This window comes from Petaurus breviceps, unplaced genomic scaffold (genome assembly GCF_028583685.1).
Source record: "Petaurus breviceps papuanus isolate PSGF00001 unplaced genomic scaffold, PetGlider_PUasm1.0 208, whole genome shotgun sequence".
NCBI classification, from domain to species: Eukaryota; Metazoa; Chordata; class Mammalia; order Diprotodontia; family Petauridae; genus Petaurus; species Petaurus breviceps.
This window is the reverse complement of record NW_027185852.1, coordinates 31,429,526-31,442,168: the sequence shown is the minus strand read 5'-3', so window position 1 is coordinate 31,442,168 and position 12,643 is coordinate 31,429,526. Positions and strand designations below refer to the sequence as shown.

Genomic DNA, 12,643 nt, shown 5'->3' with positions numbered 1-12,643 from the left:
TCTGGGAAGGCCTCCCTGATGCCCTGGCCTTCCCAGAGCACTCTGCTTAAGCAGGGGTCCTTTTTCCTCGGGAGCACACTGGAGAGACTTGATCAGTGTTTGGTGACTGAATGAGTGATTTCTTCAGGGAATGTCCTTCTGGTGATGGGTCTTAATGCCCTCCTGGAATAGCCTTCCGACCTCCGGTGGTGGTGGCCCTCTAGCCTTGGTGGCCCGGGGAGGCCCCTCCCAGCTCCCTGCTGACATGGGGCATGCCGTCCTGTTGCTGTGGACCCCCAGCGGCCCACTCCTGAAGATTTCCCTCACCACACTTAGCACTCGAGGACCCCCTACCCGCACAGGCAAAAAACACTCCCCGTGACCTTTGTTGATTTAAATTTCAGTGTTCGCCAAGAACTTCCGGGTCAATGCCGTGATGAAGACATCTGTGCTGCTTAGCTGGGAAGTCCCTGACTCCTACAAGTCTTCAGTGCCATTCAAGGTATGCCAGGGGTGGGGGCTGAGGGCTTCCTGGAGGAGGAGGCGGCACCAGATGAGCCTGGAACCTGTCCCAGCATGCACAGGGGATGAGCTGTAGCAGCCATGGAAATGGGCTGGACCATCACATGCGCTGTGGGCAGAGGATAGAAAAGAGGGGTGGGAATTAGCCGCTACAAGGCTGGCTGCCTGGATGAGGGATTTGATGCTCGAGGCCAGGGCTAACGCGGCACACCACTGCGTGAGGACATTTACTGTAGTGGTGAATGGACTAGAGAGGGCAGAGGCATGAGGTGAGCGAGGCAGGGAGGGCCTGTACCAGAGTGGGGCTAGGGCACGGGAGAGTAGGGGGTACATTCGAGAGACATTGAGGTGGAGGCAGTGGTGGGACAAAGAAGAATCAGTCACAGGAGCTCAGAGGCACCTGGTCTAACCTGAACCTAGCCAGGAAATCACTCTGCAGCTCACCTGACCAGTGGGCACTCAGCCTGTGCTCACAGAACTCCAAGGACAGGGAGCTCACGGCCTCCCGCAGGGGGCCATTCCGCATCGGGCCAGCTCTCATGACTCGGGAGGTCTTTCCACTCCTGGTTCTGCTCCCCGCCTCTAGTTCTTGCAGTTGTCCTGTTCCCTGTCCTGGCTTCCACCTTCTGCACTCAGGCGACAGGAGGTCTCTTCATCCATGGTTCTGTCAGTCAGACATTCCTCCTGGGCTGAGCCGCTCTGTGATCTCTCCCCAGCCCTGGGGTGCGAGCCAGCAGAGGCCCAGGGTTGTTTCTCTTCTTCTTCATAGACTCTTCTTCTGTATTAGTTAGAACCAGGCCTAGCAGAGGGCTTCTCCTGGGTAGCCTTCCCACCTCTCTGCAGGATTTAGCAGGAGAGCCCCCAGCAGGTTTCTGGGCAGCTGAAGTCCCCCATCACTAGACGGAGCTGTCTCCTGGCCTCCTCATCTCTTCCCTCCTTCTTCCTGGGGGGTCTGTAGTCTGCTTCAGTAACAAAGCCCCCCTAATCTGACCCCCACACCGTCCTCCTTTGCTCCTCCTGCCTCATTCCTGGCTTTCCTCATGTGCCTGTCTTTTCTCCCTATAGAACCCTGCCCTGCCATCTTGTTTCTTTTGATAAGGTCCGCACCATGCAGAGCTCTGGCCTAATCATGGGTTCCCTCCCAACAAGGACCAGTTTGTCTCTTTAGTTCCCTGAATTGTTACCTAAAGTTTGGGTATTTGTGTGCAGTCCTTGAAGGCCGTGGCTTTGACTCCTGGCCTTTTGTCTGGCTTCATCTCCAGCATGTTGCCAAGTGTCTCAGCTACTCTTCCCTTTCCTTCACCAAGGCCTCTCTCTAGCATCTGGCATGTGAGATACATATGAACAGACTTATCCCTCCCCAGCCTGGGCTGGTGACCCGGGAGTGCCTTCCCAGCTCTGGAATCTTTGAACACAGAAATGTTCTCAAGACCAAGCCTCCTTCCTAGAGCTCATCTTAACCCATCCTTGGCTTGACTTAGAGGATGGGGTCTGAGTGGAGAACACAGAAGGGATGGCCGGGGAATTGGTAGTGGCACTTGGCTGACTTAGGCCAGGGTCTGGGGACCCAGAAGATCAAGCACAGGGTGTAACTTGGCAGCAGAGCCTGAAGGCTGATAACCTGGAGAGATGACAGAGAGCATGGTGAGAGGGCTAGGCTTAGTGCCACATCCCTGGGTCCCAGGCCAGCGGCAGAGAACAAGTGCGCTTACTAGGCTGAGACCACAGCTGCTGACCTCCCTGTGTTGGGCTCAGGTGGGGCCAGTCAGGCAGAAGCTCAAAGAATGGTCCTTTGATCTCCTTACCCCTGCTGACTGTGGGTAGTTTGGTGCAGCTTCACCAGGGGTACCAAGGTACCCTCCTTTTTCCCTAAGTGACACCGGGTAACTGCAGAGATCCTGGCAGTGAGCTTGGGGCACCCTTCCTGAGGCAGAATCTGCCCTGGGATCTGTGATGCTGGCAGGATCAGGGCCCCTAGAGTGGAGGAGACCAGATCTTTGGTGTGGATGGACCAGGCCTTTGGGGTAGATGAGGCCAGGTTTTTGGTGTCATGGGCCTGGGGTTTAGCACGGACAGAACCAGAGAGGCCTTGTGGGTGAGCAGACCCCATTCTGGCCAGGCTTGAGATAGACCCCCCTGCCCAGTGCCTCTGTGAAGTGCTGGCCTCCTGCCCTGCAGATCCTTTATAATGGCCAGAGTGTGGAGGTGGACGGTCACTCCATGAAGAAGCTGATCCGGGACTTGCAGCCTGACACTGAGTACTCGTTTGTGCTGATGAGCCGTGGGAGCAGTGCGGGCGGTCTACAGCACCTGGTGTCCATCCGCACGGCCCCTGACCTCCTGCTGCAGAAGCCCCTGCCCGTGGCCAAGTACATGGAGGACGGCCGCTTTACCCTCACACTGCCCAGGGTGGAGACCAAGGCCGCCATCAGGTGAGTCCCTGCAGCTGGCCGGGCAGCGATGCCCCGGACACACGCCATGCTGCCCCCTCGGCCCTGCCTGAGCAGCGCTCACCCGAGTGACCTTGGGGCTTCCCGTGCATCACAGGTGGTTCTACATCGTAGTGGTGCCCATCGACCGCCTGGCTGGTGGCCCCCTCAGCCCGCGTTGGCAGACGCCAGATGAGCTTGAGCTGGACCAGGTAGGAGCGAAGCCTCTGCCTCCTGCGGGGGTGGGAACAGTCTGCTCTTGGCCTCCCAGCCCAGCCTCAAAGGGTTCTTTTCCTGGGTTCCAGGGAGGGTGTGTGAGAGGGTGCCATGGGGCCTGGCATCCTCTCGAGCCCTGCCCCCTGTTCCCAGCTGCTGGAGGCCATTGGCCAGGTAGGTGCAGTGGCGCGGCGGCGACGACAAATAGAGCGACTGAAGCCCTACGTAGCAGCTCAGGTAGCCGAGCTGCCTGAAACCTTCACCCTTGGAGACAAGAAGAGTTACAATGGCTTCTACAACCGGCCTCTGTCCCCAGACTTCAGCTACCACTGCTTTGTGCTGGCTGCGCTGGAGGCAGGAGACACGGTAAGAGTGGCACCCACGAGGGAAACTGCGCGGCAGGGCTTGGGCTGTGAGGCCCCTGGAGCGAGCTTCCTCACTGCTGTGGAGAAGGCATCTTGGCTTCCTCTGATGCCCTCCGCAGGCGGACGATGTTCTGCTTTAACGAGCAGATCACAGCCATTTCTAATTGGAAAGTTGGTAGCATATAAGTGACAGGTAGTAGAGCGTGGGTTGCAGGGCCCCCCCAGGCTCCTACCAGGCCTCCTGACCAGGGCTCTTCCTGCCTCCTGAACAGGCCCAGAAGCACTTCCTGATGCTTCTCAGTGGGCAGAATCTGGGGCCATGCAGCTCAGCTGCCTCCTGGCCAACCTGGGGCTCTGCTGCCTTGGCTTACACCTCTACAGAGATGACAAGGCCCAGGCCACGGGGAGGCAACTCTGGTTGGTAGAAAGTGTGTCCCGACTCCAGGCCTCAATCTATCCCTCTGCATTTTTCACCCCCTTATTCCTGTTCTGCCCTCTGGGACCAAGCAGAATTCAAGCCTGCACTCTCTTACCTGTTGATAGGGCCCCTCAGATACGGGAGGACAGCCCTCATGTCCTCCCTCCCAAGAGGGTCGACCTTCCCAGTTTCCACTGATCCCTGGCTGCCCTCCTCTTCAGCCCTGGGGCCCCATACTACCCTTTGAATACCAGATGAGATCCGAGCAGGACCAAGGACAGGGGCAGTGTCACTTTAGTTTTGTACTCATTCCCTCCACACATCCCTGGGTCCTGTGAACTTTGGGGGGGGGGGGGCTTGCCCCTCACACTGGACATCACTGTCCAGTTAGGCCCCCATTCAGAGGTGTAAGATGTGGTCCCTGCCCCCAGGCGTCTGCATGCCCTGTCCAGAGCCAGAGTCTGGGAGGCTTCCTGGAGGCCACCAGAGGAGAGAGGAGCACCTGAGCAGGGTAGGGGACTGTCTGGAAATCAGCCTGGCTAGAGCCCAGTACATGCGGTGGGTGGGGTAGCACCAAGGCCCCAGGAAGGCTGGTGGGGGTCCAACCTGAGGGTCTGAGGCCAGCTGTCTGCCTTGGCTGGTGTTCTTGCCCGGAGGTAGTTGGTGGCCACAAAGATATTAGACCTGGCCCTCAGGGGTACGGTGGAGGAAGAAGGGCTGGGTGTGGGTGGGAGGTAGGAAGGGCCAGAGGTGCAGTGTGAGTGACAGCCCCGAACCTGGTGGGTGAAGTCAGCTCTTTCTGCCACCATCTCCTCGTCGTCCCCTCTGCTCCCAGGGAGCCCCAGTGTGCCTTCCTGCCGGGTCCATCACTCCTTACCTCCACTTTGATCCAGTCCCAGTGTCCCCTTGGGCATATCCTTGGTTCTTCCACTTCCTCTCCTCTCCTGTCCATGTCCCAGTGATTCTGTCTCTGTGCCCTTGCTGCTCTTCCAGCCCCTCCCCTGCTCTGTCCTGCCAGCCTCCTCCCCACCAAGTCAGCCAACAGAGTACTGCTCCTTCCCTGCCTCTAGTCCTGCTCCACCACAACTCACAAACCGTCAGTGGCTCCCTGTGGCTGCCCTTGAGCTCCTTCCCCTCTCTCCAGCAGGGCCAGCTCCCTGCCCTACCTACGTCACCCCCTATAGCCCAGACTGCTCACCCTTGGAGGCCAGGCCGCATCCTCCCTTCCTCCAAGGAACCACCCATCCCCCCGCGTTTCTCCTGGCCCTCTTCCTGCTACCCTCGGGCATCCACTGCTGTTCACACACACACGAGTGTAGCCCAGCCCTCACAGTTGTGTCCCCATATGTCCCCAGCGGCAGTATGCAGCCAGCCCCTACTCTGATGAGATCCTGGTGGAAGTGTCCTCAGCGAAGCAGCAGGACGAGCCCGAGATGTTGTGGGTCATGGGCCCCGTGCTGGCCGTCGTCCTCATCATCCTCATTGTCATCGCCATCCTACTCTTCAAGAGGTAAGTGGCCAAGTGAGTGGGCCCGGGCCAAATGGCGCGTGACAGAGCAGACGTGGGGGTGAGCGTGTGTGTGTGTGTGTGAGAGAGAGAGAGAGAGAGACTGGTTACTCCTGTGCACAGCAGGCCTGGCTTCCTTGCTGTGTGACCTTGACCCTTCCACTCTCTGGCCAGCCCTGTGATGAGGGGTGGCACCAGGGGCTCCCAGGACTGTTCTGGGCTGCCACGTTCTTTGCCCTGTAAGCTCCGACTGTGTAAGCCACATGCTGGACCCAGGGAAGAAAGACAGATGAGATATTTCATGGTCCTTGCCCTCAGGGCGTCCATGTCTGTCTGTCTACATGTGTGTCTTCATGCGTGTGCACATCTGTGTATGTGAGAGCTCGTGCCTCATTGCTGACCTCCAGGGTCCTGTAGTATATTGTCTGGGGCTGGCCTAGTACAGACACCCCAAGAGGTCTCCCTGTGCTCCCTGCTGGGTGTCATGAGTGTCCTCTGGGGCCCTGGGCTCTGGGATAACACTGACCGCTCCTCTCTTCTGTCCTTGCTTGTCTCTGGATCTAGTAAACAAGAAAGGTAGGAACCCATTTTGTCTTTTCGCCCCCTCACCCTGCCTTGAGTCTCCAGAACGCAGTACCCCGCTCTGTGCTCCCAGCTTCCCATGCGCCTTCACGCCCCTCAGCCTTTCGTCCTGGGCCCTTGCTGGAGCTGATAGACTCAGCCCTGGCTGGGTTTTACAGGGGCCAGTGGGCAGACTTCCTCCTTTGCTGGTTCACATCTCTCTAGCATTCTCTCACGGCCCAGCAGAGCTCACCCTCCTCATTGCTTGCTGGTTCACACACACACACACACACACACACACACACACACTGCCATGATCCTCAGAACCCAGTAGAGACATGCTTTGTGACTGAGGACTTAAGGGCCTGGACCAGCAAATGCTAACTTCTCAAAGTCCTGGCCCACTTCTAGCCAGGACTTCCTAGCATCTGCAAGCAGAGGGGCTACTCCTAGGCAGCATGTCCTCCCCCCAAAAAGCAGGACCCCAGCCTGAGAGTCAGGTAGCTGGAAGCCAGTCTCTGCCTTGCCTCTTACCAGCCTTGATGAACTTGTGTTTCTTCCTCTGTGAAACCGAGATGGGTAAATACATGATACGTGAACCTTGAGACATTTGTCCATTCGACAAACCTTGACTGAGCATCTGCTCCATAGCACAGGAGGTAGGGAAAGTGGTGAGAGAGTCCAGAGCTGCCCTTGTGGGACAGAAGCTGGGAGGCCCATGAGCACCAGCACAACTGTGAAGACAAGGTGCTGGAGAAGGGGCCTGAGGAGATAGGAGAGAGTGAGTGAGGCAGGGGAGTGTGCACTCAGAGAGCTGGCGGAGGCCAGCCTCCAGCACATCGCAGGGGCCTCACAGGCCTGCAGCAATGTTTGTTTGGACTTCACTTAGGAGGCAGTAGAACCTCATCAAAGTTCATAGAGTGGGGGAGTGACACCGTCAGACCTGCAGTCAGGTGGCAGAGTGAGGAGAGATGTGAGGCAGCTAGACCCACCATCACCTACTGCAGTAATCCAAGTGTGAGATGATAAGGGCCTGCATCGAGGTGGGAGCCACATCAGAGGAGAGAAGAGGGCATTTGTGAGAAGTGCAGCAAAGATGAAATGACCAGGCCTTGGTGGCAGCTTGGATATGGAGGGGGTGGGGGGTGAGAGAATGAGGCAGCCAGGATGGCTCTTGGGTTTGGGCCTGAGCATCACACTGAGAAAGGCAGGTGAAGGCAAGAACATAGTCATGCCCTTGGCAACTGCCCATGTGGGCATTTTAGGCAGAGGGTGAAAAAGTAGTCACAGACAGATGAGGACATGTAGGCCACTGACGTGTCTGACTGAGGGATTAGAGAGTGATCAGGAAGAGGGAAAAGAGTTGGCTGTGCCAAGGTCACAGGGCAGGGAAGGGAGATGATGCTGGCTCAGGGCTTAGTGGAGGAGATGAGGGTGATGGAGCACAGCCCAAGGGAGCAAGAATGGTGAGGGCATGACCAGGAGTCATCCTTGAGTCCCAGCAGTCCAGGCAGGAGACAAGGACAGGGCCAGTCTTTGGAGCTGGGGCCAGGCACAACCAAAGGGACACAGGCAGTGCCCCCCACAACTCCCCCAAGGCCTGGCCTGCTGGAAAGTGCCCCCAGCCTCTCTGGGTGGGCAGGCAGGGCCCTTACCTTGCTCTTCTCTTTTCCTGGATCTCTACCATCCCAGCCAGATGTCTGAGACCAGAAAGGGTCACAGCAAGCCAGGCTGGGCTCTCTCCTCCCCAGCGGAGGAGTGGGCCAATGTGAGTCTTCTCAAGGAGCCCACTCCAGGCTTGGTGTGCTTGTCCCCGTGCTGATCACATCATTTGCATGCTGTCCATGTCATGTCTTCAGTGCTCCACGGTCCGGTGAGGACTCTGGCTGCCCTCCACATTTCTCTGCGCTGGCTCCCTCCCACTGCCAGATCCCCAGACCACCCCACCCAGAGCCCCTTTCTCTCTGCTCTCCTAGGAAAAGGACTAACTCTCCTTCAGCCAAGGATGAGCAGTCTGTGGGGCTGAAGGATTCGCTGCTTGCCCACTCCTCAGACCCTGTGGAGATGAGAAGGCTCAACTACCAGACCCCAGGTAGGGGCTTTATGAGCTGCCAGGACAGTGGGGAGAAGGGGGAGGCAAGGCTGGGCTGAGCCTTGAGGCTGCCAGGACTTGGTTGGGGCATCCCTGACCAGCTCCATGCTGGGAAGATGCCCTGAACCTGGGCAGCTCTGCTCCGCCCCAGAAGCACTTGGGGAGTGATACAGTATGATCAAGTGGGGCCTGACGGCAGAGCTGTCCTTCATCTGAGTAGAGGTAGTAAGCTACCTGTCCCTAAAGGATCCAAGCCCCAGGTGGGTGTCCGGTCATTCCTCTTGTCCAGAGGCTTCTTGGGCAGGACCCTGCCTGCTCCCCAAGAGGGGCTAAGCTCAGACTGTGTCGTTCCTGGCCCTTCACTCCCCTCCTCCCATAGCACCCCCCCTCCCCCCAGTTGTCCTTTCTTCCTACTCCAGGCTAAGGCCTACTCTATGCCCCATCCCTGGCCCCAGCCTGCCCCTCTGTTCTCCCTCCTTCCTGCTCCTGATTCTCTGACCATTCCTGCAGCGCTGGCCTGGGCCTTGCCCCAGGGGTCATGAGCAACCAGGGGGGGTGAGGCCTAGCATGTGCCCCCGTTCGCGCCCCGAGTTCTATCTGTCTTTTCTTCACAGGTTCCAGTGTCCCCAGTTGCCCGAACATCTCAAGTTAGTTTCTGAGCTTCCTGCACCTTTGTGTTCTTGTGTCTCATCTTCTTTGTGTCCCATCCTTTCAGCCTTGGCCATCTGTTCCCTTTCTTCTTGGGGCTCCTCCTCCTCCCTTCCCTGCTCAGCCCCTGTCTCCTCTCCATGTTGCTGTCTCTCCATCTCTGTGATTCCACCATCAGTGTGGATGAGGGCTAGCCCATAGGACAGGTAGGCAGGCAGACCTGAAATGGGGGGAGCCACAGGCGGACTGGTTCTACTGCCATAGAACGTCTCTGTGCTGAGTCACTTGGATCTAACTGCAGCTGGACCCTGAATCAGTAGCCCCAAAGGTCTGCATAAGACTTGACTGCACTCTGATAAGATAGCATTTAATATAGTCTTACATTTAGGTTCAAAGGAAAAAGCTGGAAACAGTTAGGAGGCATCAGGGTGGTCTAGTAGAGCGTGCACTGGACCTGGAGGCCAGAAACCCGAGACTGAATTCTGCCTCAGCTATTTCCTAGCTGTGTGACCCTGGGCATCTCTGGTCCTTCTCTGTTAATGGGATTCCTTTCCAGCTCAAGATTTCACTATAATCCTACCAGCCCTTCCTTGGGCACTGACTGGATTAGGCTTCCCTGTCCCTCAGTGTCCTCAGCTGTAAAGTGAAGAGGGTGGACCTCGCAGCCTCCAACTGTGGGTCTGTGACCGACCCTCTGATCCTACCAGCTGAGGGAAGCTCCTGGCAAGGTAAGAAAGACTAGGACTGAGGACTGAAAGACCTGGTCTCCCTTCCAGGCTCTACATCTGGGTCACCGTCTAGAGGAAGTCTCATGAGAGCCTCAATCGTGTTGGGTTTTCTCTTTTCAGATTCTCTTGTTTAATTTTTACACTCTTTCACCACCAAGCTCCCTGAGGGCAGGCCCTGTTTCCTTTTAAGCCTCCATCCCTCCCCCCCAGTGCCCAGTGCAGGGCTGGACATATCCTTTGGTCTTTCTCTGACCCTGTGATTTCATTCGTGTCGAGCACTTCCTGGTGAGAAGATGCCAGGACCCATGGACAGCCATGAGTCCAGAGGTGCATGAGAGGCTGCTAAGGATGTGAGGTCCAGGGTCAGAGGCCAGACTTGAGTGCCAGGTACCCCAAGACCAGCTCACTCCCCACTGAACCACAGCTCGATGCTTTCTTCTTGGCCCCTATTTGTGGGGCTCTGTGAATTAGACAGGTGACGTCTTGGGATTTGGGTTTACATGGAGGAGGGCACAGCTGCCCATGTCAGGGTCCTCTGCCCAGCTTAGACCTCCTTTGGAGCAGAGACCTACCCCTGAGGAAGTGAAGAGGGAGCAGGCAGGGTGGTTACTGCAGCCAGGGCTGAAGGTCACTATAGGAGGGCCAGGGCCCAGAGACAAGAGTCCAGAGTGGCCAGAGGCACAAAGTATGTTCCACTTTCTCTAAAAGCAAAGCCTCAGGCCTGGCTTCAGGTACTCTAGTGGTGCAGGCGGATGGAACCCACTGTGTGGTCCCCAGTGGCAGAGGCAGGGGCAGCCCGAGGGGGTCAGGACCAGGTATCTTGGGGCCCCTCCCCCTTGTCTCTGGGCACATCTGCATGCTGTCAGGATGGTTAGCTCCCTCCCTGGTCTGTCCCCGACACACACACATCTCCTGCCTACACACACAGACACGTGGGCACATGTGTGCACACCTCCCCTGCCCTCCTTTCTACTTCCCATTTTCTCAGTGCTCCACCCACCTGTGTCATCGCATGTGCTGCCGTGTCCATCATCACACCACCATGTGCTGGCTCACCCATGGTCACACGTGTCCACATGTGTGCACACATGCATTGTGGCTATCCCCCAACACCCTGCCCTGCCCCCTGCTGATATGGACATCCTTCTGTGATCCTCAGGCATGCGAGACCATCCGCCTATCCCCATCACAGACCTGGCTGACAACATTGAGCGGCTCAAGGCCAATGACGGCCTAAAGTTCTCCCAGGAGTATGAGGTGAGGGGGCTATAGGGGTCTGACCCTGACTTTGGCCAGGGGCAGGGGTGGGGAGCCGATTCTCCAGGACCTGGAGGTTACCTCCTTGCTCAACATCAATTAGACACTTCCTGGGGGTCCTAGGAACACTGGGAGCAGACAGACCTGGGCCTGCCTTCAGAGGGCTCCCCATCCAAGGGCACATCAGGGCAGGGCAGGTCTGAGCCATTAGGGAGAAGAGGGGAGGGGGAAGACTCCTCTCGCTGCAGAGCAGCATTTCCCCCATGCTGAGTAGCCATGGAGGATAAGGCAGGAGAGGCCACTGGGGGCCCACCCCAACTCCATCCTGCTCAGCTCAGCCATGTCTCCCTCCCATCTCCCCTCATCTCCTTATTTGCCAAGCCCTGTCCTGGTTGCCCACACACACATCCCCTCAGATCTCTTTCCCCACTCCGAAGGCCTCTAGCTTAGCCTTGGCCCTTTTCTTTTCCTTTGTCCCCATCTCCAATAAACCCCTGGCATCTTGAGGAAGCCCAGCACCCCCAGGCATGTGCCCAGCCTGGCAGTAATCCAGGGCTCTGGAGAGCATAAGCCACATGCCTTCCCAGGGATGCCTCTGCTTCTCCCCCTGGAGCTCAAGGCCTTGTGTTCCAGCCCAGCCTGTACACTTTTATCTATGCTCTACTCCCCACCTAAAATGCCCAAATCAGATCCTAATTTTATATCCCTCTCTTTCCAGGAAGCCCTGACCTACATAGTCTCCTTTTCCTTACCTAGCCAACAGCATTTGCTCTGACACCCAAAATATATCTCTAGTCCATGGCCACTAGTACTTCCCATGGCTGGCAGATTTGGGCTGCCCGTCTGGGGAAGGGAGGGTCTAAATCAGGATGGGCTTCCCAGAAGGGGCAGTGTTGGGAGTTCAGCTGAGAGCAGCAGGTGTGGGTACAGAGCCCAATCTAGAAGCCCCTTCCCTGTGCCTCCCTCTGAGACTTTGCCCGCTCCCCTTCCCTTCTGCAGTCCATTGACCCTGGACAGCAGTTCACCTGGGAGAACTCAAACTTGGAGGTCAACAAGCCCAAGAACCGCTATGCCAACGTGATTGCCTATGACCACTCCCGTGTCATCCTCACATCCATTGATGGTGAGCCCATCTAACCCTCCACCCATTTTACAGAAGGGAAAAGCTTGTCCAAGAGAGGGGAAGTAACTCATCTGTCATTCGAAATGGTGTGGGGGGTGGGAGGGCCAGAGACCAGCTCTCCCACTGCCACCCCAGGACACGTGGCCCCTCTCACACTCTGACTCCCATAGGGGTCCCTGGCAGTGACTACATCAATGCCAACTACATTGATGGGTACCGCAAGCAGAATGCCTACATCGCCACCCAGGGGCCCCTGCCCGAAACCCTCGGCGACTTCTGGCGCATGGTGTGGGAGCAGCGGACGGCTACCATCGTCATGATGACACGGCTGGAGGAGAAGTCCCGGGTGAGTTGTTCCCCAGGCAGCATCTCTCACCCGAGAGCCAGAGGTGGGGGAGTGAGGGAGTAGATGAGCCCTTTGCAGAGTGAAGCTTGGAGGAACCAGGCAAGATTCATTCGTACAGCTGAGAGGAAGCCAGGGAAGGGGAGGAGAGCTGCCAGGATGGAGCTGAAGGACTGGGGTCCACCTGGTTCTGCCCGAGCCTGAAGCAGAACCAGGAGGAGGAAGGGCCAGATGCTGAGAAAGATGTGCAGGTAGTGAGAGCTGGAGTGAGCTCCCCATCACTGGAAGCCTCCAAGCAGTGGTGGAGTGACACTTGTCAAGAGCAGTTTTACGGGGGTTCTTGGTCAGGTGCAGGCTCAGACCCTTGAGAATCTGGTATGTGCCTCTGAGGGGGGAAGGGGGCACCTGGTAATGGGCTCATGAACACAGTAGAGAAAACTAGCAGCCAATGGGTC

The 12,643-nt window shown here is 57.3% G+C and overlaps 1 protein-coding gene across 3 annotated transcripts in view; it reads left to right on the top strand.

Moving 5' to 3' along the window:
• The window catches only part of LOC138165433 (receptor-type tyrosine-protein phosphatase F), a 95,454-nt gene that overhangs the window by 70,752 nt on the left and 12,059 nt on the right, over positions 1-12,643 (top strand). For all 3 annotated transcript variants that reach the window (XM_069093787.1, XM_069093788.1, XM_069093786.1), the window contains 9 exons: positions 384-481; positions 2,680-2,933; positions 3,049-3,142; positions 3,300-3,512; positions 5,285-5,439; positions 7,974-8,089; positions 10,625-10,722; positions 11,722-11,845; positions 12,016-12,191. In XM_069093787.1, coding sequence (XP_068949888.1) covers positions 384-481; positions 2,680-2,933; positions 3,049-3,142; positions 3,300-3,512; positions 5,285-5,439; positions 7,974-8,089; positions 10,625-10,722; positions 11,722-11,845; positions 12,016-12,191 — 1,328 coding nt within the window. The remainder of the gene's footprint in view (positions 1-383; positions 482-2,679; positions 2,934-3,048; positions 3,143-3,299; positions 3,513-5,284; positions 5,440-7,973; positions 8,090-10,624; positions 10,723-11,721; positions 11,846-12,015; positions 12,192-12,643) is intronic.